The 26,300-nt window shown below is 47.2% G+C and overlaps 1 protein-coding gene across 3 annotated transcripts in view; it reads left to right on the forward strand.

Annotated features, from left to right (window-relative positions):
* Positions 1–26,300, forward strand: part of ADAMTS7 (ADAM metallopeptidase with thrombospondin type 1 motif 7) — a 125,592-nt gene that overhangs the window by 63,165 nt on the left and 36,127 nt on the right. For all 3 annotated transcript variants that reach the window (XM_083184440.1, XM_083184442.1, XM_083184441.1), the window contains exons 9-11: positions 6,022–6,166; positions 9,369–9,461; positions 9,951–10,096. In XM_083184440.1, the coding sequence (XP_083040566.1) occupies positions 6,022–6,166; positions 9,369–9,461; positions 9,951–10,096 (384 nt within the window). The remainder of the gene's footprint in view (positions 1–6,021; positions 6,167–9,368; positions 9,462–9,950; positions 10,097–26,300) is intronic.

Below are 26,300 nucleotides of genomic sequence, written 5' to 3' on the forward strand. Positions count from 1 at the left end.
TAAAACGATCCCACTGAAATCGCGAAAGCGCGTCAGCTACTCCATTCTCTGTGCCCGGGACATGCCTAGCCCTAAAGAGGATGTTAAAACGTAGACATTGCAGGAAGAGCTGCGACAGCACCCTCAGAACTAAAGGTGATTTTGCCTTTTGGTTGTTAATCGCATGTACTGTGCTGTAGTTGTCGCACCAAAAGAGTACACTGCGATTAGCAAGCTGCGCGCCCCAGACTTCAATCGCCACCATGATGGGAAACAGTTCAAGGAGCAACATGTCCTTCGTGAGGCCTTTAGTGAACCACGAAGGGGGCCATGCCTGAGCGCACCAACTACCGTCCAAAAAGCACCCAAACCCTGTTGCGCCAGCAGCATCGGTGAATAGCTGCAGTGAGCAGCTGTCAATCGCGGGGGCCAGCCAGATGCGAATGCCGTTTAAGTCCTCTAAGAAGGTAGCCCAGACGGCTAGGTCGCGCCTGATCTCCGCAGATAGACGCACTAGATGGTGAGTTCTGGCTATTCCAGAGGTTGCCCTTTCTAACTTCCTACAGAACAGCCTACCCATTGGAATGACCCTACAGGCGAAGTTAAGCTGCCCTAGCAGGGATTGTGCCTGTCGCAACGTAATTTTACGGGAATCACGGCATGCGTCAATGACTACTTTCAGCTTGGTGACTTTCTCCACAGGTAAACAGCACTGTCCCAAAACTGTGTCTATCTGGATCCCCAGGAAAGACAGGCAGGTCATAGGGCCCTCTGTTTTGTCTTCTGCAATAGGCACCCCGAATTGCGAGAAGACCGAACGAACCGTCTCTAACAACACTGCACAGTTTTCGGAACCCTCAGGGCCAACGCAAAGGAAATCATCCAGGTAGTGAGCGATCCCGCTCAACCCGGATGACCTCTCCACGCACCAATGCAAAAAGCTACTGAACTTCTCGAAAAATGCACAAGATACGGAGCACCCCATCGGCAAACATTTGTCAATGAAGTACTCCTCACCTATGCGGAAGCCCATGTACCTAAAGGCATCGGGGTGAAGGGGCATGAGACGAAAGGCCGATTCGATGTCCACCTTCGCCATCAGGGCCCCCGCACCATTGGCCCGGACCATCTCCAGTGCGTCATCAAACGACTGATAGGTCACTGAACAAAATTCCTCTGGGATGGCATCATTAACCGACGCGCCTGCTGGATAAGAAAGGTGCTGGATAAGCCTGTACTTACCAGGAACTTTCTTGGGCACTACCCCAACGGGGGATAGAATTAGATCGGGCAGGAGAGAAAAAGGGAAGGGCCCGGCCATGCGACCTAAACGCAGCTCGGTGTCAACCTTGTCCCTTAAAACTGAGGACAAGGAGCGAGCAGACTGAAGATTTTTAAACTTTCCCCCAACAACTTCACCCTGAATCGGGAGGTGAAAACCCTCGGCAAAACCTTGCAAAAGAAAATCCGCGGAATTTCTGTCCGGGTATTGGCGGAGCCATGGTGACATAGCCTCCACCCTTACCGGAGTATAGGCTCTATCTAGGGTTACCTGACGTAGCGGGCCTTGCTGCTGCCGAGGCAGCCGCCCCCCTAGAGGGGCGGCCCCCTCGAAAGCAGTTAAATGCCGGGTGATTGCCTGAGCAGTTTATGCAGACGTGCTTGTAACGGCACCGCTGCCCCTGATTGCAGAAGGAGTTGTTAAAGCCATAACACTTTCCCTTTGCAGCACCCGGTGTAAAGGACCTACCGCCAGCAGGGAAACGCTTCGGCCCGGCTGTGTCACTCCCCGTGGGACGCTGAGTCACCGCTGTGGCGGGAGTTGGAGCGGCAATAGCTCGCGTGTTCTCCACCGCCTCCACGGGAGTCCTGGTGAGTGCCATCCAGACTTCCACGTCCTTACACCCAAAATCTATGACATGTAAGCAGTCCTGCTTGCGGCGGAACTGTTCATCGTATGTCCTCCACGCTACTCCACCGTACGTGCGCCTCATCTCATGGACCATGTGAATGTATCGAATTACATTCATATGCTCTTTTGGCCTATCCTCCAGATAACATGCGGAGAAAACACAGAATCCCGCTAGCCAGTTATCATAGGAGCGGAAGGCTTCCGCCCCTATGCCTCCCTTAGCCTTAGCGGCTTTGTAGGCTTTTTTGGACTCATCAGTTAAACTGAACAAGTCCACAAATTCCCCTTTCTGTATTTTTGACCTACAGCTTTCCCTAAGACCTCTAAGCACGGCAGTGTAGTCGCAGTGCACTACCCCAGGCAGGTTACGGCGCTTGCGCTCCCTCTTTGAAATTGAAGCTGTATGCTTACGCTTGCGACTGAGTGCCTGGCGACCCGCCTCCTTTTTGGCATATTTGGCCGCCTGTTTGCGCGCCTTCTTAGCACTGCCTACCTCGGAGCCACCGGCAGATGAAGAGGAGGAGGAAGAGGAAAAGCGACTAGAGCCAGACCCCACTGTGGAAGAATACGCTACCGAACCGGCCCCTTCATCGGTATTTTCCTCACCTGTAGATTCGGGCTGTGCTGCCCAGGTGTCGTCATCCGTGTCATCCTCCAACTCAGCCTCTCCTTCGTCCACAGGGTCAGCTTCTCTCTCATCGGGATCTGAGGAAACAACAGACAAAGGCCGGGCGGGCCTCCTTGCCCTGCTACGGCCAGACCTGCGACCACTGGAAGCGGTGCAAGCATCCTGCCTGCTAGCAGACCTAGGCCGCGCATCCTGTCTCCCGGGGCTGACATTTCTAAAAGCCCTAACAAACTCTGCACAACCAGGAATACCTTCCCCCCTAGCAGATGATCTGCGGCTGGCAGACCTTGATGACCCGGCTTCATCAGGACCCTCCCCTATCAGAGGAGCCAGAGCCCCAGCCATTGATGACAAGGCTGCAGATAACAAAGCTGGATCAAATGCTGCAGGAGAAGTCCTGCGTGCATTTTGGGACCCCCTTGCGGTATCCCTGTCCCTGCTAACACTCCTGTGTGACCTGCTACTCCTAGTGCTCCCTCTCCCCCTTGATCTAGGAGGGGTCTGTGATCGCTCATCTCCCTCCTGGCTTAGCCTCTCCCATGACGGCCTATAGCCGTACAAGGGAGTCTCAGGATCAGGGGAAGGGGAAAAGCCCCTCTCTGACCCCCTTGATCCCTCCTCAGGCCCTGTATTCACATTGCTTATCACCCCCCTGCGGCTTCTTGGGCGGGTAGGCCCGGCCGCCATGTTGTGTGCGCGCGCTGGGCCGCGTAATGGCCGCCGGTCTGGGCTAGCCATCACGCTAGCCTCAGCAGCGCTGACCTCTTCCCTGCTGCCTCCTGTCCCCCCTGCCCCGCGAGCAGCGCGGCGGGCGCCGTCAGCAGACCTGCGCCCGCCGCGTGACACTGCTTTGCCGCGTCTGGCCGGCTGCACGCGCAGGGGGATGCCGTCGCCGTCGGGCACCCGATGCGCTGCAGACCCCGTCACGCGGCCTCTCCCGGAGCGCCCTGCTGTGCTACTCAAGCGCCCCCTACCACGCCCGGGGGCCTGGAACGCCTGTGGGAAGCTGTCTTCCACCAACGCAAGGCCGCGGCGGACGCTCAGTGAACCAGCGCGGCCGCCGCGGGCAGCCCTCCGTCCGCGAGCCGCCGCCAGCCCACCGTCAGAAAGCGCAGGGACAGGAGCATCAGCCCCACTGTCTCTACGCCCCCCTCCGGAGCCACCAGCAGCACGCGACGCAGCGCTGCCTGCCTCAGGTGAGGATGCAGCCTCCCTCCCGGCTCCTAAGGCCTCCGCAAAGCGGGCGGGCGGCCTGACAGCACGCCTTGAGCGGCTGTGGGCAGAGCGGGACATGATCCTGATTTATGCTAGAGGAGAGCAGAAATAGGGGTGCAATTTAAGCTAATGGGCCTAAAGTTTCAGAGCAACAAAATGTGTGTACTCACTCAGAAAATTCTCTGGAAGAAGAGGAAGACTCCTCCTACTCCCAGAGTAATGAACAGAGCCAACAACCCAAATTCAAGATAGCCATAGGCTCTCCATGTCACATGACCTCTAGGTCACACCCAGCTATCATGTTTAATCCCCTCCATGCCTATGCAGCCATTACGTTTTACATTGGAGTGCACCGGGTTTTACATGTATGCAGAGTGCCGATATATTGGAATATATATATATATATATATATATATATATACATACACACACACACACACACACACACACACACACACACACATATATACATACATACATACATACATACCACATGAAAAGCCTGTGTTTGTCCCTCCGCACCTTATTATGTGGGAGACCTCACAGTCCCAGTGCTGCCTCTGATTAAAAACCCTCCCATGACTAGGCTGCTGCTGCTGTTATCCATGGGCCTGAGAAGCATGTAATGAGCTCCACTAATCAGAGCTCAGCACAAACATCTCAGCCTGTGCCCTCTGATGCAAAGTGTCATGGGACTTAGTCAACTCCCAGTAAGGCACTGCACACTTGGCTCCCAATGCTCAGCACCATTAATCATTGTCACATTGGCAGATAGGTGAATCTGCAGCACTACCCTACTCCCATGCAAAAAAACTTTTTTTTTTTTAAATACATGCCAACCACAGGGGGCCCCTAGCTAGAGGGGGGCCCAGGGGCACTGACCCCTTGTGCCCCCATTATAATCTGGCCCTGCTGCAGATGCAGGGAATACATGAGATGATACTTATTTATATGAGATTGTTATAGGGAAAGTGTATGCTTAAAAAGCACCCTATATTCACCTTATCTCTGGCACTTCTTGCTCATTATTTCTGTGACCTAGGTCACAATCCACCCGTTGTTTTCTTGTGTGTAGAATAAAAGTTATGTTTTAAAAATAATAATTAATCAAATTATGGGGGTTATTCTAATTTAATCGGTCCCCGCATGTGTGCAGTTATGCGCATGTACAGACGCATGGTGCGAGCGGGCACAGCAAACTGCATGTTCGTCGTCCTGCTTGCACCTAGCAGTGATGCAGATGCAGGGGGTGGGCAGGTGACTGGATGTCGACTTGTCGGTTATCAACCATTGAATGATTTCCCCCTACGCACTAAAGGCTGCGAATGGATGGTTATGCAAACCATACATTCACAGCCGTGTGGGGGATTGCAGGTGTTAAGGGGGGGTGGGCAAACGTGCGGACAGCGTCTGCGGTACTCGTTAGGCTGCAAAATTCTCAGCCTTGCGAGTCAACAGAATAAGGTCCTAAGAGTGCCCCAGAAAAGACTTAAAGTCAGTCTTTGCCCTTTGTTCCATTTCAATGCTCCATATTCCTGAACTAAATCTGGGAGCACTACCAACCCCGATATTACTGCTATTGACTCTCAATCAATATCATTAATATGTTGGTTGAACAATTCAACTTTGCTATGTAAAATCTTGTGCGGATTCCAACAACCTCAATTTTATCATTCACTTGAAGGCCGCCATGTAAAGGTAAAATCACTACCATCAAATAAAAAACATTTATATTTTCAAACCACCGTGTTCCAATGTGACATGTCCATCCCTAAGCAGGATTACAGTGTACTGAAAACTTCTTGAATGAATGAATAAACATGATGCCTACTCTCTTTGGGAAAGGAAAGGTTTTAACAGAATTCTAGATCCATCTTTTGGGATTTTTTTTCTAACATGCTCCAAGTGACTTCGGTACTTATTATATATATTTTACGTCCATTTACTGTACTGTGTATTTGTGCTTCTGACTATCTTTTGTATGGACAGTGAAGCCACTCCTCTTATTGCATTTCTGGTGCATCTGCTTCTGTTATTTGGAGGGGACAGAAGTGCATTTACTACCTAAGCAGAGATGGTTGCATCTCACATTTGCAAATAACTCAGTGTTGGTAGCATTTTGCTTCCCCGCACATAGTTAACACCAAGACGCAAATTGTGTCCAAATAGGACCCTGTGTTTCTTTAATGCACATATCTGTATTTGCTTACATTGGTGTGTTATGTTTTTCATCATTGAATATCATTTATATAATTCTTCTACATGTTTTTTTAATGTTCCTCTACAGTCGAGGTTGGGGACTATGCTTGGATGATCCCCCTAGTAACGAGTCGTTGAGTTTCCCGTCTGTGCTCCCGGGAGTTCTGTATGATGTTGGACACCAGTGCCGCCTACAGTATGGATCTGCTTCTACCTTCTGCCATGACATTGATGTAAGATTGTTGTCTGGTCATGACAGGAAATAGGAAATTCTAGACATTAATAAACCCCTCTTATCTGCTTATCTGGTATATTTATTTATTCAGGAAACACTTAAAGGAAAAAAGGATGCACACAAATCCCTCACTTCCCTGCATTGCCTGATTTTACCCTATTCAAATTTTTTTACCAGTTATTTATATAGCGCACACATATTCCGCAGCGCTTTACAGATAATAGTTAAACATTCACATCAGTCCCTGCCCCAGTGGAGCTTACAATCTATATTCCTTACCACATGTACACACACGCACAGACATTCTAGGGTTAATTTTTTGTTGGAAGCCAATTAGCCTACCAGTATATTTTTAGTGTGGGAGGAAACCGGAGTACCCGAGGAAACCCACGCAAGCACAGGGAGAATATACAAACTCCGCACAGTTAGGGTTATGGTGGAAATCAAACCCATGACCTCAGGCAGTAATGCTAACCATTACAATGTTCTCATGGTCCTCTAATTTTCTAAATACATTTCTGTGGGTCAGTTTCACTAACTCTATGTTTGTAACACATTTTACACCACAATTGCTATTGCTGTCCAGATTTTTTCTGTGTGTTTGTATTGCAAATGATTAGCAAAATGTTCAAAATGGCATACCTACCAACCGTCCCAATTTTGTCAGGAAAGTTGTTTTTTGAAGGAGCTGCTATCCTGCAACTGGTATATTCATCCCATTATGCCATTATGTGTTTGTCCCACTATCCTGTGAGCCGCATGTTCAGTGGGTCATGTGGCCACACCCACTGAAGGCAAGGGCACACTTACTTGTAAGGCACTTGCCTAGGGGCGGCACTTGCTGCACAGAAGGCTCATTAGCATTAGAGCCATTCTAGTCCAATGGCCAAATGAGGCCAGGGGTGATTCCTTTTTTGTTGTTGTTTGTCATCATGACTTTTTTTTTTTAACTGGTGAGGGAGAAGGGGGCAGTGGTCAGTAAATTGAGGTGGTTAGGAGGGGTTTGCTACTACTTTGGCAGTCGGGAGGCCCCAGCATGAAGTGGGGCATAGGTGTCACCTTTAATGTTGTGCATAGAGACGATCTGACCTTAATTTGCCCTTGCAGACTCCTGCATGCGTCAGCCACACTCGCAAGTCCTGGTTCAGACAGAATGAATGTTTTGGAGGAATAAAAAAATGTTCTGTGAGATATTCTAAACATTGCACATGTAACTGTTTTTTTGTGTGTTTATATAGAATTTAGCCTCCAGTGTGCTCAGTCCTAACTACGGATGCCAATCCCGGGGCATTTTTTCCACCCCGGGTTTCGGGATTAAAAAATGCTCAATCCCGGGACCCGGGATCCCGGGATTGGCCTCCCTAATAAAAATAAAAAAACGCAACAGATCCCAATTTATATCCCCCAATCCTCCCCATCCCCCCTGCCCTGCACTGTCACTTACACATAATTTGTGACAGGCAGCAGGACCATCTCTGGTCTTCACAGCAGGCTGAGTCAGGTGTCTGGGAGTGGCACAGCAACGGGGGCGGGGGGCATGGCGACTGAATACAGCAGAGCAGACACAGAAAAGGCATGCCGGCGCCTGGGCTGTGCAGCATGACCCTTGACCTCACGTCACGCTGCGCTGCTCTCTGTGCACAGCCGTACCACAGGGGGGGTCAGTAATAGCAGTTGGGCAGCACATCTGAGCTATGGAAGGTGCTCAGCGCTGCCCGGCTTTTAAAAATTTTTATTAATTTTGCATTGCCGCAGTAATCCTGAAATCCCAGGATTAAGAGCTTCAATCCCGGGATTTAAATCCCACCTACTTTAGGCCAAAATCCCGGGATCCCGCCAATCCCGGGATTGGCCTCCCTAGTCCTAACCAAACAACACAGCAGATTGAATTAATTGCTGTAGGTCCAGTGCAATCATACACTATACATTCCACGCGAAAAATAAATAGTTAATTTACAGATTGGTTACAGAATAACATTTTGCAGAATGGCAAAGCAAAATGGATTGCATATCTAGAACTTTGCAAAATTGACTTTTCACCCACAAAATTCAATAAATGTGAAATTTCAATGTGTTTGGATCTCTATCTGCAAGTATTCAGCACAGAACAGCAGTTCTTGTACAAATGGTAAAGTTACAAGATACAGCATGTACTCTATATAATGTAGAAGTGGATGCATTTTCTCAGCTGACTTTTTTCTCAAGTTAATATTTAATTTTACTGCACAGATGTGGTGTCTCATGGTGAGTCACGGGTTACATAAATAATAGTGTAGTCAGCCCCAGAGTGCCCTCTGTGATGTTTCCCTGATTTTACTTGACCCTTGCGATGTTTTTAGAGTTTACCCTTAGTTTACAATTTCCTGGGTGAGATGCATTGCAGTAGCTTAGCACCTCCTTCTTGCATTTGCGATTTGGTAAAACTGTGATGCGATCTCAGTTTTACATGAGCATCGGTAACAGTTGATCTCGGTGGTAGTCGATCTTATCAGTGCTCATAGCACTTACTGTACATAAGAAGCAGGTGTCATAGGGATTATTGATCCTGCTCCTTCACACCTAAACACAATTAAAACACGATTAAAAGTTAAATGTATCCAAAATACTGCAAGCTGAATGGGCAGAAGAGTCGTCAGAATTTCTTGAATAAAAAAAAAAAAAAAAAGTCAATGTCCAAATCAAGCCAATGATACGCCTCTTTTGTATTGTTCGCCGTAATTGATAATTACATTAACATTCAATGGATTTATTGTCCCTTCAGATGAAGATGACTAATGAATACATTTGTACAGAATCTCCTGCAAATTCGGATTAACACATATACCATTACTGTACAGTTTTCTTCTGTGCTTTACAGCTATGTCTTTATATATCTTGTGGCATTGTTTTTTTTTTTTCATTGTCTTTGGTGGACATAAAGCAAAGCTGTAATCTGCATACCGTGAGTAAACCAGAGCTGCTTTGGATCCCAGAGAAATATAAGTAAACAAGTTAAAAGCCAATCAAAATGATGGCTTAGTCCCTATCTCCTACACTACACCATTCAACCACTTGACTACACCATTCAAGTAAGACTGGTGGCCAATGTTCCAATGTTATTATGTTCAATATTTGTTTCTATTTATTAAACACTTAAGAAGTGTTGTTATTACTACCATGCAGAGCATTGGAGTATTCACTGTCTATATTTTTCCATATAGAATGTGTGTAACTCGCTCTGGTGCACGGTGGGAGCCACATGTCACTCCAAACTGGACGCCGCTGTGGATGGAACCACGTGTGGTGTAAACAAGGTATGGTCTATTAAACATTTAGATTTAATATCAGTACAATATATATTTCAGTAATGAAAAACTTGCCAATAAAAAAACTCTGCACATGTTACATTTGCCCCACCTACAGTGAACATGGTTTTGCCCATTGTGAGAAAAGGTACGGTGTAAACGGTATTATAGGAGAAGCTGATTTTGCACTTTTCCTTTTTACTGGCAAGTATTTTATTACTGAAATATCTTTCCTGCGATCACATCTGAATTAGGCCCAATGGGGCAGATGTATTTAGCCTGGCGAAGAGATAAACTGGAGATAAAGTGGAGGGAGATAATGCACCAGCCAATCAGCTGTGTTTTAAATATGACAGTTGGGAGTTGATAGGATGGTGCTTTATCTCCTTTCACTTTATCTCCACATTATCTCCATTTTATCTCTTCGCCAGGCTTAATACATCTGCCCCAGGATCTGATGACAGTCACTGACAGATCCTTCACCTGCCTGTTTTGTAGTGGTGCTTCGGAGGGGACTGTGTTCCTGTGGGGCATCGTGTTGCTGCTGTGGATGGCGCATGGGGCTCCTGGAGTGCGTGGTCTTCATGTACTCGCAGTTGTGAAGCTGGGGTGCAGAGTGCTGAGCGGTATTGCAGTAATCCCAGGTATGTAAATATATTGTAGTCACATTAAGCTGCCATTTTTGTTTATACATGTATCGGGTACGCAATACACTCTGACAGTGATATGTTTCAGAATTCCATGTTAGATTTAATTAGATTATAATGGGTAAACTGGCCATAGCAGCCAATCAGATCCTACTTATTAATTATCTTGCACCTTCTTGAGGATAATTTCTAGAATCTGATTGGTTGCTATGGGCAACATCTCTCATCTTTAAGCAAAGTTTAGTAGTATCTCCCATGGGGATGCGGTCAGGATGCTGGCATTCAGTATACAGATGCCTGGAAACCTTAGCTAAAATCCTGACATCAATTAGGATGCCAACTGCAGAGTCCCGACTGCTGGGATGCCGAATGGTAAGTATACGGGCAGCACAAGCATGCGGACGGTGAAGGGATGGATAGGTTTAGGCACTATTGGGGGGACTTAGGGTTAGGCTGCCAGCTGCGTGTGAGAGGTGGAAGGTTAGGAATAGGCTGCGGGCAGGGAGGGAGGGATAGACACCTAGAAAGGGTGGGTTTAGGGTTAGGCCGTAGGGCAGGGGGTTAGGTTTAGGCAGCAAGGTGCGGGGTTGGGTTTAGGCACTGGCGGGGCAGGTTAGGATCAGGCTGTCGGAAGGGAGTATTAAGGGCTGACAAGGTTATGGTTAGGGGGTTGCAGGTAAGTACTTATACTTACCAGAACATTGTTGGGATTCCGCCCATCAGGATTCCATTGTTGGTATTCTGACTGCCAGCATCCTAAACGCCGGGCATCTGTATGTATCCCCACCCACATTGCTGCATTTTGTTTTCTTAAATGTCAGGAACAGCTAGAAGCAATGCCACTGAGCACAGTTAATAGTATAATGTACTAAATATCCTGGTAGGAATCACTGCCCTGGGTAGTACTTGAATATATGTAAAATGATTGAACGGATTGTGTATTTATGTACTAGACTGCCCGTAGCTCTCCAGCTGTGTGGTGACTACTGTAGGTTACTTATCCCAAGTCCTCACTCTTTCCTGTCACACAGCATATGAGGATTGTATTACTCACAGCTCTGTTGTGCAGCACTATGTGGGAACGTCCCGGTTTTTGGTTCCCGTGGCATTTGGGAGTCCCCCTCCCGATCTGACAGAATAGGCGCTGTGCACGTACGCACAGCGTCTATTCAGCGGCGCAGTGGTCGAAAACGGGGGCGCTGCCTAATTTGCATAAGTCACATCCGCATTTGAATGCGCCACGCCCCCTTTCGGGCGCTCTCGTGTCCCTATTCTTCAATTGAAAAAGTTGGGAGGTATGTTATTCTGATATGACTTTTTGATGAAAACAAAGGAATATGAGTAAATCAGTGTTTGAACCCTATATTTTGAAGTCCACAGCCATTTATATCCCATTTACATCTCTGACTTTATCTCCCTTTACACTCCCACCTGTCCTCTTCACGCCGCCTCTCCTGCCAACTGGTTACTTCCTCACACTCCTACCTCCAAGATTTAGCACATGCTGTTCCCTTTAGTTCTCTACCTCTCCCCACCAGACTCTCCATCTCTCTGCAATCCTTTCTTAATCAAATCTAGCCATCTGTTATCATAAACCTTTCCAAAATCAACATCTACCCTATCTGTGTTCCCCTTGTCTGTCTGCTCCTTCCCTGTAGAATGTAAGCTCTCACGAACAGGGCCCTTTTCCTTCATATGCTTTTTCTTCTATTGCTACTTAGAGCGGCAGTTATCAAACTGTTCGGTCCTGACCATCTAAGAATGTTGATGGTACTCCATGTTGCTGACCCTTAGGCTAATTACTTCTCTGATCTCTCAGTCAGTGATCCAAGGAGTCTGAGAAATCTGTAGAATTGTCTGTTACATCGGACTCCTTACATCATTTTGTGCCTCCTCAATGCTGCTCTGCGCCGCAGCTGTAGCCAAAGGACACACTGGACCACCAAGGTCCCTCTTGCCTTTTAAAATGGCCCAAAACACTAGGTAACCAAGTGCACCCTGCCCCCCCCCCGGCCCAGCCCGCCCCTGGGACACACATGTGTGGCGACCATTCTGCTGTAACTTGCTGGGGTCCTATAATCATTTTTATTGTCAGACTGGTACCACAGCAAAATAGTTTAAGAGCCCTGTGCACTATCTTCTACTCCATAGTCCCTATGGCGACACCTAACCCATGAGTTTTTGTGACCTTGATGCTTATTTAGTAATAAAAACAATAAAAATGAAGATCATAATATATTCATCAAGACTTCCATCTGTAACATGGGAATATCTTGAGCATACATACAGTATGCCTGGTATTTGCATTTATCTCTATTATACATTGGAGGAGGTGGAGGTGGAGAACACTGGTGGTTTTTAAATAAAAAAAGTAACAGAATATCAGTTTTCAGAGTTCAAGAAATCTGTGGGTTCCGGACATAAAAATATTTGCAGAGATGCCAAAAGGAAATTATCTGACTTTCCCAGGTCACAGAAAGACGCTCTTATTCCACCTTGCTGATCAGAGTTTTACAGACGCTAATAATTATTCAATAATTTAATAATTATTCAGGAAAAGCTTAGTGAGAATTTAAGTTAATTTAGGAGGAGAATGCTGAAAGTAAAGTCTTCCCTTCTAGAAGCAAAGTTGTTGCTTGGCTTTAGAGATTAGCTTTCAGATTGCCTCAATGAGGTGTTAGAAGAAAAATGACAGTTGCAGTTTTATTTATAGATGAATGGAATCTTGATCATTCCTGAAATGTAGCACCAGAATATCCTAATATTCCGTACAAGCACATTATCAGTATAATGTGGTCCTGGCTCATCTTCTAGGGATCTGTACAAAAAGAATGGTCTTAAACAGTTCTCATGAACTGGAGATTAGCACTGTAAATAAATCAATCAGATTCCTCGGTATGAAGTGAATTGATTGAATGTTTCAAAGAGACCGTAGTGCATTGCTTAACACAGCAAATGAACCCTTGGAGGTGTAGGAAGTGGTCACAATTATAGGAGGAGATTCATTATGGACTTGGAGCCCTGAAGCTGTCTAAGATAACAGGAGAAAAGCAGATGTTGGAAAAAACCTATCTGTCAGTTGGACTGTCTGATTCTAACAGCAGATGCTACCCCGCAATATATTCATTTAACAGAAAGTCAAAAAGTACAGCCAGGTCCACATTGTCAAAAACACATCAAAGTTCAGAGTCTGAAAAAGTTTACCATCCGTTTAATGTGGTTGCATGAAGCTTTTGTCTAACAGTCAACTACTATCCTGTCAATGGCTATTTCCCTATAGATTGTAAGCTTGTGAGCAGGCCTCCTACCTCTATGACTTTCTGCAGCTACCAGTGGCATAACTACAAAATCAGCACCCCCTCCCTTGTTGCTCTGCCCGGGTGTAACAGTTGGTGCTGGCGCCCTCCAGAAATGAGAGAAAAGTGACCTATTTGTGCTGTCACTTTCTCATTAGGATCTGCAGCGGCTTATAGAGCACTGTACTCTGGTCTTTTGTAATAAGATGCTGGAAAATTCAACTCTTCAGGGTGTTGTAAAGCTAAAGCTCTTACCAATGCGTTTTGTCCTAATTGGTCTTTTGCAAGGCTATAATTAATGTGCTATAAATTGGGTACTTGTATTTAATAGATGAACTTTGCTCTCTGAAAGGGTCAGAGGTTGTAAAGATATATCATTGCAAAAATGCTAAACACAGTCATTTAGAATCGCAGCAAATACATTGCAGTCCAAACTCTCATAAAACTTCCCAATAAAACAGGTGATAAATCTGACATCTGTTTATGGTGCATGACCAAAAAAAAAACCCACGATATTCTCTACATTATTTTAAACAATAACAGTAATACAATTCCAGACCACCCTGCCCCCTAAATAAGACTTTATACTTTACACTTCAAATAATGCTAAATACAAGGTGCCCGGCAGCAAATGGCTAATCAGACACATGGAGACACATGGAGATGTATCGTCTAATGGGCATGTATATGGAGTATCACAGGCACGTCCCTGATCTGCCTACATCTAGAACAGCGGTTCCCAATCTTTTGTCTTCTCGTACCCCTTGATTAGGCTTTTCATTTGAGTACCCTTTCCTCTCAATTTGAAATATCCACAGTACTTACGAGTGGAGTGGTAGTGAGTAGTATGTGTATACATGTCCTTATATTAAGGCAGTGGCGTAAGTCCATTGTCTCCCGGAGTTCCACCACAGTATTAAGGAGTAGCGGAGGAGTAGTGTGCGGTCAGGAATCGGTTCCCTCGGTGTCTGGCCATTGGCTGTGTACTGTCTCCAGGGTTCCTGTAACGCCTGTTGGATTAATGTTGTTGCTTCCTCCACCCAATGTCAGCTTGGGGCAAATGATTGCTGATGTCTGAGGGCAGCATGGGTAGCTGGTCGGACAAAAGCACAAGGAGATGCTGATGATGCTGCAGATGGTAACGGAAGTGACACAGCGTTGTTCGTCTCCTTTGCAATGGGGAAACTTCTTCTGCCATCAGAATTCTTCTTCCACCATTACCAATATTATTTTCAAGTACCACCAACCAGTCTGCAGAGTACCCTCAGAGTACCCCCAGGCTGAGAACCACTGATCTAAAGTCGTGGATTGTGGGTGTCTTAGTCCTTGTTACATTCAGGCGCTTGCTGTAAATCAGGCAGGGGCTTTGATGGACTGATTTCCCAAGTGGACAGATAGGAGCGGCAGATACAGCCAGCTGTGCGAACAGGCGGCAATCCGCATGCCCGACAACTGCATTTATAGCCAACTTGCGAATTACTTTGATTCAGGCCCACCATGTTCATGTGGCTGTTCGGCTACCCTAGCAGCAAGGGCGTAACTACCATAGGTTCAAGGGGTGCAGCTGCTATGGGGCCCAGAGCTGAAGGGGGCCCATCTTTACTGTCTAAGTAATATGTTCTACATACATTGGTCACCATCAGTTGCTAATAGGGGGCTCTAACAAACCTTTGCTATGGGGCCTATGAATATCTAGTTACGCCCCTGCCTAGCAGCTGTGACTATTCTATATATTTCCTGTGTATGCTGGATTATGTGTTAGTGTTATGTGATACAGTAAGATGAGCTTTGTATAATGTTTTTCTCCCTTCCGTGATTTGTTTAGTGTATTTAAACATTAATGCATCGTATTTATTGCAGACCTCAGTCAAGGTACTAAGCAAACTACAAGCCTTCTGTAAACAGGGAGATCAGCTGTAAACAAGTCTAATGGGTGTAGCTGTCATCTAGAATTAGTACAAGTGACTCATTTCTGGCTAACTCATTTGCTACTTATTACGGCACAGAAAAAGAAAGACCTTGGAAATCTCTAATGGCCAAAGAGTGCATAGATTTACTTTATTTCTAGTTCTTTATATAGAGTAGCCTAAGTTTGTCCCAGTTGCCCAGAGGCAAGATAAATATTGGTGTATCCCCCCAATAACTCAATCAGTAAGGTGTCTGTCTCCAGTAAGACAGGTCATGGGTGTGACACTGGTAAAAATTATGTTAGGCGGCGGAGTCAGCCACAGAAGTGATATTGGCTGTTTTCAATTGTCTGATTCAAACTTGCAGGGGAAGAGAGGTGCCCCCTTGGGAGCAAGAGCCCGGTGGCTGGTGACTCCATTGCCTCCCGGAGTTAAGCCTCTGAGTGATGTAATACTCCACTGTGTGTCTACTAAATACCTCTGTTAGGCTGCTAGATCCTTTCTCACTAAGGGCCAGATTCAGAACTCATTGCAGGGCTGCAAATTTTCGGAGCCCAGTGATCAGATATGCGCCGCACCGCCAGAGTGAAATCCTGGTGGTGCGGTGCACGGCTTGTGAAAATACTGCAGGCCTGTGAATAGCTGCAGGCCTGTGAATAGCTGCAAATCCATTGTCAAGCCTTTTCCCCTGATACTCCCAGAAAAAGGCCAGTTACCACCCCGAAACACCAGCTTCCTGTCAATCATCTTGCAAACCGTCAGCAATTTAAAAAAAAGAGCAGGCTTTTATTGTAAGACAGCCTCACTCATGTGTACTACGGGCTGCATGCATGTTCAGTCTATTGATAATCACTCAGCCTGCAAATTCTGATCTAAATTAGTCCCAAACCTACTATTTATTGAACGAAAAAGAACCCAGTTACTATCAGAAGTGGATGTTCGGGATCTCAGGGTGGAATGACCAGAGCAGTAGCATATGATTTGGTTACCCTTTTCAAATATCTATCAATACATATTGATTGAAACAGTTTGACATTGTTTAATATAGTGTCTGTTCTACTGATTTATGTTTTTGCTACTTGTTGTGTTGCAATTTGCTTTCTATATATAAGAATCAGGGTGCCAAAAATCGAGGGTTAGGTGCTGCCATAACAAGTGTGGAGTATTTGTGCTGGCAGGGATGGCAGCCTGGGGGGGGGGAGGGTTCTGGCAGGGACGGCAGCCCGGGGGAAGGTACTAGTGGCGGGGTGCATGTAATTGGGGGGGGTAGCGGGGTCGTATGTAATTCGGAGATGCGGGGGGGTGGTGGCCGCTGATGTAAGCTGGTAGCCCGCTGCTGCCGCTGCACATGAAGGCCCATGGGAGGTGCTGTGCGCTATTGCGCATGCGCAGCAGTCCTCCCGTGGCGATTTTGAATGTAAACAAAGATGTGGGCAGTCCAGGGGGGAACGCGGCCGGCCTGTTTTTATGGAGTTTTGGGCCGGCCCACCGGGAAATCCGCCTCTAACCCTATGCCTCTGCAGAGCCTGCCCACCCCCTGCCAGCTCTTGGGTTGCAGGTGCGTTGTTGCGCCACTGCTCACAATCATACTTTGTGCTATTCTGGAACCCTACCCCATTCACTATATAACACTGTGGTAGGGATGGCCATTTTGATCAATGATTTTCAGCCATTGTTGGGCTATAACTCTAATTGGAGGTTTTCTATTGATTATGTGGTGCTTCAGTATCGATAGTGGCACCTGATAATGAGAGAACATTGGCATGCTCAGAATCCAGCAATCAATGGTAATGCTGTGTACACACTTGTACAGTCTGCATGAGATCCAGATGAGATTTTGACTATATAGTCAAAATCTCATCTGGATCTCATGCAGATTGTATGGGGTTTATCCCTTGCGTTCCAGATGCGATCTCGATGCGTGCTCCTGTATCACAGCCAGAAAGTCTTGGCTGCATAGACTATATAGTGCAGATGTGCACTATATAGTCTAAATTGTATGCAGATAGTCTAAATTGTTATCTCATCTGGATCTCATGCAGATTGTACAAGTGTGTACACATAGACAATCAATGTTTTTTATTGATGGTTTTAAACCACTTTGATGGCCATTACTAGTCTTTGGCTTCCTGCAGCCTCTATTCCCTCTCCACTTCATAACTGCCCATGTTACATACAACCCTTCAAACTCTCTAAAGAGTGGTGAAGTTGCCATAGCAAACAGCTACTTGCTCGCATTCGTTAAGTATATTATAGTAAATGATAGGTAGGTGCTAATTGGTTGCTAGGGGTATTTATCCACTTCACTCTTTAAGGCCCCCATACACTAGCCGATTTTGGTCAGATTTAGGCCAGATCAGTCGGATCTGGCCTAAATCGGACCAAAATCGGCTAGTTTTGATGTCCCCTCACATCCGATGCGCGGTCCCGTGTGCATCGGATCTGCGTCGGGTGGTCGGACCTGCTGCACGTCCGACCACCCGACTTGGGACCTAGTGGGGCGGTGCGGCGGTGGAGGGAGCAGGGGGGGCTGGGGACGCTGTGAGGGACACAGGCGGCATAGAGCCGGGCGGGGGGAGCCGGGAGCTGTCAGCACTGAATAAAAAAAAAAAAGCCCATACAATGAATGGGCGGCCTGTGATTGGCTGAGTGCTCTCTCAGCAATTGGCTGAGAGAGCGCTCAGCCAATCACAGGCTGCCCATTCATTGTATACAGTAGGCTTTTTTTTCTAGCACTGACAGCTCCCGGCTCCCTCTGCCCGGCTCTATGCCGCCTGTGTCCCCGGCAGCGTCTGTGTCCCCGGCAGCGTCTGTGTCCCCCGCAGCGTCTGTGTCCCCCGCAGCGTCTGTGTCCCCGCAGCGTCCCCAGCCCCCCTGCTCCCCGGGTTTTTTACATGTGATAAATCGAGACGATTTATCACATGTAAAAAATGGCACATCAAGTGCCAATCTAATCAAGCTCCCCCGGGGAGCAGCCGGGGAAGCTCAGGGGAAAGTCGGGGGCGACTTGTCCTAAGGACAAGTCGCCCTAGTGTATGGGGGCCTTTAGAATGTTTGGTACCGTCCCCCCACAGTCACAGGAGTGCACGTGTCGGTGCCTCCTACAAGAACAGCTTATTCATCTCCTTAGCACTGGGAACCCTTGGAAGAACAAGAGAAGAAGAATCACCCCCTAGTCAGAAGCACCATAACACTTTGTTGATAACAGCTGATTAGTGAATGCAGTGTGTATTTAGGTCATTGCATTGCCAAGATGCCGAATTTTTATTATATGTGGATTGACAGAACACACAATATGTCACTGTTTTGTGTCACCTAGCACTCAGGATGACACTTTCTCAATTCTGCCTGGAGTCGGCATTGCTTTACCAGTATCATGTATTATAATTGTAACCGGCTGTTTTGTGTCAGAATGACACTGTACTCTATTATTCAATTACAGCGTCTCATGAATCCGCTATGTTATGTCTTGAAAGCTGCTATTGTTTTGGTGATTGTGGGCTTCAGACGAATATCATTGCAGTAATTAGTGGCAGTCGGGGAATGAGAGAGAGTCTGTGTATTCAGATGATTATCCAAGGAAGTGACAACTGATTGAGGCACTGTAGCCTGATCAAAGGGCTCATATCGTAGTGTAATATACGTTATATAGGAATATAGCAAAGTATGTTTATTACACAATGAACAGAGCACGATAGTATTTTACATTATTTGATCATGGAAGAGTGATTTATATCTGTCTATGGGCCAGATTCTCTAAGCTTCAAACGTGATAAAATGGAGAGTGATAAACAGCCAGTAAATCAGCTCCTGTCTGACATTTTTCAAACACAGTCTGTGACATGGCAGGTAGGAGCTGATTGGCTGGCTGTTTATCACTCTCCATGTTATCACTTTTGAAGCTTAGAGAATCTAGCCCTATGAGAGCTGTACAGTATATACAGGCAGATCACGTTCTATATTATTGTACTTATACAGGTTAAGTATCCCTTATCCAAAATGCTCGGGACCAGAAGAATATTGGATAACGGATTATTCCATATTTTGGAATATTTTTATATTCCAATGATGTATCTTGAGGAATCTTGCATTTATGTTGTACTAGGTGATTCATCGCGCCCTCCGGGCGCTCTTCACACCGTCGTGAGGGGCTTTGCCCCATTAGAAGTAGGAATATATGTGAGTGTGAAATGTAGTGTAATTTGCTGAATAATGTGCTTACAGTGCATTTGAGAGCATAAATGTTTTTTAATGAAAGTGCATATAAGGTACGGATGTGTGTGTGTGTGTAGTTGTGAGTATAGGAGGCACGGAGGGGTGTGTGAGTAGTTGTGAGTAATGGAGGCATGGATGGGTGTGTGTATTTTTGAGGCATGGATGGATGGGGGTGTGTGTGTGTGTATTTGTTTGTATTAGAGGCATGGCTGTGTGTGTGTGTGTATAGTTGTGAGCATTGGAGACATGGATGGGTGTGTGTATTGGAGGCATGGATGTGTGTGTGTAGTTGTGAGTATTGGAGGCATAAGTGAGTGTGTGGCTAAACGCACACTAAATAGTGTGCAATGAAATGTTTAAGGGAGCAGAGCTGTGTTTGAAAAGGCGTTGGTGGTGTAGTGGTATGGGGTGGTGGGTGGTACTTACATATGGTGTTGGACAGTGAAGTTTGGTGGCAGCAGGTTGTGGAGAGTGTAAATAGATGTGGGGATGTGTTAGGTGCAGTAGTGCGAGGTGCATGCGTATTGCAGATGTGAGTGTAAAATGTGAGGTTTAGTGAGTGGTGTAGGGTGCTGGAGTTAATAGAGATATAGGGTAGGTAGTGTGAAGGGTGTGTGATGTAGGTGGGAGTATTAGAGGCATAGATGTGTGTGTGTGTGTGTGTATGTAGTTGGTAGTTTTGGAGGCATGTATGGTTATGGGTGTGTGTGTAGTTGGGAGTATTGGAGCCATGAATGGGTGTGTGTAGTTGGGAGTATTGGAGGCATTGATGGGTGGGTGTGTGTGTGTGGGTGAGTGGGTGAGTGAGTTGGTAGTATTGGAGACATGTATGGGAATGGGTGTGTGTGTGTTTAGTTGTGAGTATTGGAGGCATGAATGGGTGTGTGTGTAGTTGTGAGTATTGGAGGCATTGATGGGTGTGTGTAGTTGTGAGTATTGGAGGCATGAATGGGTGTGTGTGTAGTTGGGAGTATTGGAGGCATTGATGGGGGTGTATATGTGTGTAGTTGTGAGTGTGTTGGAGAGTGAAGATTGGTGGCAGCACGGCGTAGAGAGTGTAAATAGATGTGGGGATGTGTAGTGGTATGGGCTGCTGGGTGGTACTTACATATGGTGTTGGAGAGTGAAGATTGGTGGCAGCACGGGGTGGAGAGTGTAAATAGATGTGGGGATGTGTTAGTTGAAGTAGTGTGAGGTGCATGTGTATTGATATGTGTGTGTGTGTGTGTGTGTGTAGTTTTGAGTATTGTTGGCACGGATGGGTGTGTGTATAGTTGTGAATATAGGAGGCATGGAGGGGTGTGTGAGTAGTTGTGAGTATTGGAGGCATAAGTGTGTGTGTGTGTGTGGCAAAACGCACACAATATAGTGTGCGATGAAATGTTTAAGGGAGGTTGTGTTAGAAAAGGCGTTGGTGGTGTAGTGGTATGGGGTGCTGGGTGCCATAAGCCTACCCAAGTAGTACATGGTTAGTGAGAGTGCAGCGTGATCAGGTTATGGAGGGTGGGGCTGACCGGCACCCCATAGATAGAGAGGCGTTGGTAGTGTAGTGGTATGGGGTGGTGGGTGCCATACGTCTGCTAAAGTAGTAAATGCAGCACGGTAATGTTTAAGGGGTAGCTGCTGTTTTACTACTTTAGCACACATATTATGGCACCCACTACCCCATGGTGGTGTAGTGGTATGGGGTGGATGGCATAGTACTTACAGTCTTGTGCAGTGGTGGTCAGCAGCAGTCCGTGGGTCCGGGAGAGTGCTGCTCTGCGTCATCTATGGGCGGCTTGCGGTGTAATTAAGGTGGCAGTGGCGGGCGCACGGCAATGTAGTGTGCGGCTCTGTAGATCCTGGTGGGTGTTGGGAGACGGGTCTTCCTCTGGAGCATGGCAGTGTACGGGCAGCGGCTGGCGCATGGCAATGTCTTGATTTGCCGGGTATGTGGAGACGGCAGTGGGTGGGCAGGGGCGGGTCTTGTGGCGTGCGCACGGCAATGAGCTGTGTGTCTGTGACAGATGCGGGCGGGTGTGGGGGGACGGCTCCTCCGACAGAGCGAAGGCACTGGTTGGCTGGCTGGGTAAAGAAGGTGCCAGCGGCGGGCGCACGGCAAGGCTGTGCGTCTGAGTGATGCTGGCGGGTGTGGGGGACGGGATCTCCGACAGTGAGGGCAGGGGGGGGGGGGCAGCTAGTATCAGGGCGTGTAGTGCTGGAAGGGGTGGTGAGGACGGGCCGAGGGAGATGCAGGCTTATTGGTGAAGGGGGTGCGGGTGTGGGCGTGCTGTGCTTTGGTGGGGCGGGGGGTATGGCGGTGTTTGTGCTGAGAGGGGGAGTGGTGCTTGTTAGCAACTACATCTGTTATGAGAGTGAGGGGGAAGGGGCGCGCGGTGTGTAGCGGGGGGGGGGGGTGGTGGCAGTGTATGGTGGGGGGGAGCACGGTGTGTAGCCTTGGAGCTGGCCGTGTATGGGCGGCCATAGGGGGGGTGTTGGGCTTGGAGGGGGTGGGTAGTGCATACTTGCCGACTTTTGAGCTGGGCTTTGCGGGAGAGAGCAGCTTGTTAAAGGAAATAGGGGGCGTGGGAGCTCTCAAACGTAATTTGGATAGCTCCGCCCATGGTCCCGCCTCATTTACGGCATGTAAATGGGGCGGGCCATGGGCGGAGCTATGCAAAGTACATTTCAGAGTGTACATTATAGGTACATTTTGCAAATTTGAAAATCTTTCCTTCTTCCCTCCCTCCCTCCACGACGCTGCTGCTTTATAAAAAGAAATGTTCCTCTCCTCCTGCACCTTATATGTTATAAGGTAGTGGGGACTGGGGAGGGGAGCAATTTTTATGAAGCTGCAGCGGCAGCGTGGGGGTCTGTAGCGAGGGGGGGGAGAAGAGACAGGCTGAGCCCGAGCCCTATTAAAGAAAACAGCGGGGAGCAGAGGGAGAGAAGCAGGAGGGAAGCCTGCCGCTAGCTTACCATGTACTCTGCGGCGCTGCCCTCTGCTGCTCCCGTGTCTGCCCCATGCTGTCACTGTGCTGCCGCTGCCAGGGCTATGACGGTGACCTGACCACGTCCGGTAGTACAGAACCCCAGCCGGCATGTAATAGGAAAGCCGCGAGGTCACCGTCAGCCCCTGCGCTTTGTAACTTGCGCATGCGCAGTCACTGGGGTTTTTTTTTTTTGACAGGCAGCCTAAAAGGCGGGAGGATCCCATAGATTCCCGGGAGACCGGGAGAACGGATCAAAAAGCGGGATACTCCCGCTAAATGCGGGAGGGTCGGCAACCCCATACCCTCCAACATGTGAGGGTCAGAATTCGGTACAAAAAAAAAAAAAAAAAAAAAAATCCGGGAGGGGCGTGGCTTCGGGAAAAGGGGCGTGGTCTTGCCGATAGTTTCAATACCCACCGTGTGTGAGTTGAACATAATAATTTACCTGCCCCGCTGGTCCTCTCCTGCTGCGCTGCGCATCGATCAGGTCTCTGACTGACAAACAGCATGCATAAGTGAAGTTCTTCTCCCGTCTATCCCCGAGCAGGAGGAGACCGTGTCCTCCCTTGGTGCACCTTGGGAGTTGTAGTCTGGTTCGGCGGCTCCCCTTCAGGCTCCCTGGGGAATAGCCGGCAGTCTGAAACTACAACTCCAAGAGTCCCCCTAGCCTCCTCGGCTGAGACAGAGAAGTGCAGGAAATGGAAGGAGGCGACACGCTGCAGCTGAAGCCTGAAGGCTAGAAAACCGGTACAATAGGTACAGGGTATGCAACCCTGGGGTAGTGTGTGAGGTTGTGTGCCGGCCGGATGATGTGTGTGTGTGTGTGTGGGGGGGGGGGGGCGCGGTGTGTAGCCGTGGGGCGGGGTTAGTGGCCGAGGAGGGGGCGGATTGTGTGGAGAACAGAGGCCAAGGGGGGTGGTGTGTATTACGGAAGTGGCCAGGTTTTGCAGTGTGGCTGACGGTGGACGGGCCTGTCAATCACCCGTGTAACCCCGCCCACCGTTTGCCACACTGCTTTGAGTGACGGATCTGGCTAAATATATAAGAGATACGCACATCAAACACATGAAATACACACACACACACACACACACACACACACACATATATTTTATTTGTGCATTAAACAAGGTTTTAAAACATGAAGCAGAGTTTGTATGCCATCTCAGATAATGACTTTGAATGCCAAGCACATATTTAGTGGCAGTTACGTATCATGTCCCCGGTTGTGCCAGTTACGGATGTCTCCAGTAGTGCCAGTTACGGATGTCTCCTGTAGGTTTTCAGCAATAATAAAACTACATTTTGGAGACTATGGTTTTCGGAGTAATTTGGATAACAGATATCTGGATAAGGGATACTCAACCTGTACACAATAGTATTACTATTATTTATTATAAACATAGCTGTGTGTTCTCTGTATTCCCAATGTCAATAGAATTCATCACATGCAACACGTGCTAATGATACTTAAGATTAAGTTACTGTAATTCGCAAGGTACAATTTGCAATAAATAAAATGTAACTGCTGCTACTGGTTGATGTGGAACATTGGGGTTCATTTACTAAGATGGGAGTTCTATGGAAGATAGGACGTTGCTATGGGCACCCAATCAGAATCTACTTATTTCTTTAGCTCCTCCAAGTAGATAATAGATAGAATCTGATTGGTTGCCCATAGCAACAGCCCATCAATAGAAGTCCCATCTCAGTAAATAAACCCGAATGTGTTTATCAAGAATATAATTGGCAAAAACATCCAGTCAATACTTAACTGGGCTGATGTAGTTGCAATATTAATCAATGTGTCAATACAATGTTGACTGGTATTGCTGCACAAGCAGAGTGTTCATTGTAAACACATGTAAATGCTTTCAATAAATGCCTGTAAGTCAGTGCATTATATTTTCCCAAACCTTATTGGTGTCCCTGAAGTTCTGATCTAAGGGTCTGATTTAGCTTGGCCTGCAGATTAGTGAAAATCAGTATTAGGCGTGTTTTGCTAATTATGCAATTAAACATTTTTAATTAACTTATTAGGACAGTGGTTCCCAAACTGTGCACCTAGGCTGCCTGGGGTGCCTCGGGACACTTGCAGGGGTGCCCTGGGTTGGTAGTCCAGGACCAATTCAAATTATTTATGCTCAATTATTTCTGGACAAAACCAGTGCTGGTGGCTGCCAATCATAAAATGTGTACAATGAGAACCAAATCCTGCCCTTTACCACATAACTGAACCTAAGAACCACATATAAACCCAATCTACTTAATTTGATATATATATTTTGGGGCCTAGGGGTGCCTTGGAAAAATTTGGATACTCTAGGGTGTCGTGATTAGAAAAAGATTGGGAACCCCTGTATTAGGATAATAATTAGAGATGAAGCCCTCCTCATCTAGCCCTTTAATAGGATTAAGTGAGTAAATGGATTACTCTGCTAATCCCCTACTGTATTGTTCTATGTATTGTATTGCTGCTGAGAACATTAGGATAGCCATGGTGAACCAAGACCTAAGGAAGATAGTTGAGAGGGACTCCATCTGTACATGTCCTTATTGTGTAGAAATTCTGCATAGTGCAAAATAATGGGTTAACGTTAAAAGATGTGGGACGGCTTCATTGGGTGTTTGTTTTAGGTAGTTTTGCAAAACATTTTTTAAAATGGCTTAAAATGACTACAAATTTGCTTATTTGCTACATGCATTATATTATATGTACCCCTAAAAATCACTAGAGTATTTCCTTAACGCCACTACCCCCTTTTTTTCACCATGGAGGCATGCCCAACACTCCCCAAACAGCTGGACAGCTCCTGTCTCTCTCCCTACAGAGAAGAGATTTTTTTTTTTCTGAAAAAGTATTGTGTCCAATTTTCTTGCAATTGGATTGCACAAGAATTGGGAGTGTACATACAGTAGATGCACTAATCTAAAATTGAATATCACACAATGCGTTACTCTGACTCCTTCCATCTATAGCTAAGCTCATGGCTACTTTTCACGAGTGTCTCTTTCCTCTTCATATCATACAGTATATGAGTGCAGATGTATTAAACCAGGGAGAGTGATAATGTAGAGAGAAAGATAAAGTTCCAGACAATCATCTCCTAACTGCCATGTTCCAGGCTGTGGTTGTTAAATGACAGTTAGGTCCGGGCCACACGTTGTGGCCAAGTGGGTCCTGTTAACCCCTTCATTGGCACTCCCGAGGTTTCCCGGGTTTTGCTCCAGTGCGCAGACTGGAAAAAACGTAAAATTCTCGGGAGTGCCACTGCCTGCGCTCCTTCTTGCCGGGCAGCGCCGCTGAGCTGAGCACTGAGATCAGTGCTGCATTCAACTTCGGCGGCTGCCCGGCTCCTGCTGCCCCCAAAATTGTGTGGTCCTCCCAGCCCCCCCGAGAAGATGGGCAAGTCCCCTGCTTTCCCTGGAGGCTCTCCACACCCTCCCCTTTTCTACCCACAACAGAGTACAAGGAGGAGGGGGCAGCAAAGTGGTGAAGTATGCCTCAAAGGAAAGAATGGAAGTGAGGTCTTAGAAGTTCCACAGCCGTCACCTGCATGAACTACAACAAGGATCCTCATAGACATCCTTGATTTTTTGGTTTGCAAACTTGGTGTCGCCCCCCCACCCCCCAGGTCCCGGCGCCCTAGGTAGCTGCCTAATGGTAGAGCCGGCCCTGAACACAGTGCGACGCCACCTCACTGTGTGAACACATACATTTGAATGTATGTGTTCACCTAGAAATCCGGCAGTCCCGTGACAGCTGTGGCCCCACCGCTATTGAGTGGGCGGCTGCATAGAAGAACCC

The sequence above is a fragment of the Crinia signifera genome, chromosome 4 (genome assembly GCF_055691185.1).
Source record: "Crinia signifera chromosome 4, ASM5569118v1, whole genome shotgun sequence".
NCBI lineage: Eukaryota > Metazoa > Chordata > Amphibia > Anura > Myobatrachidae > Crinia > Crinia signifera.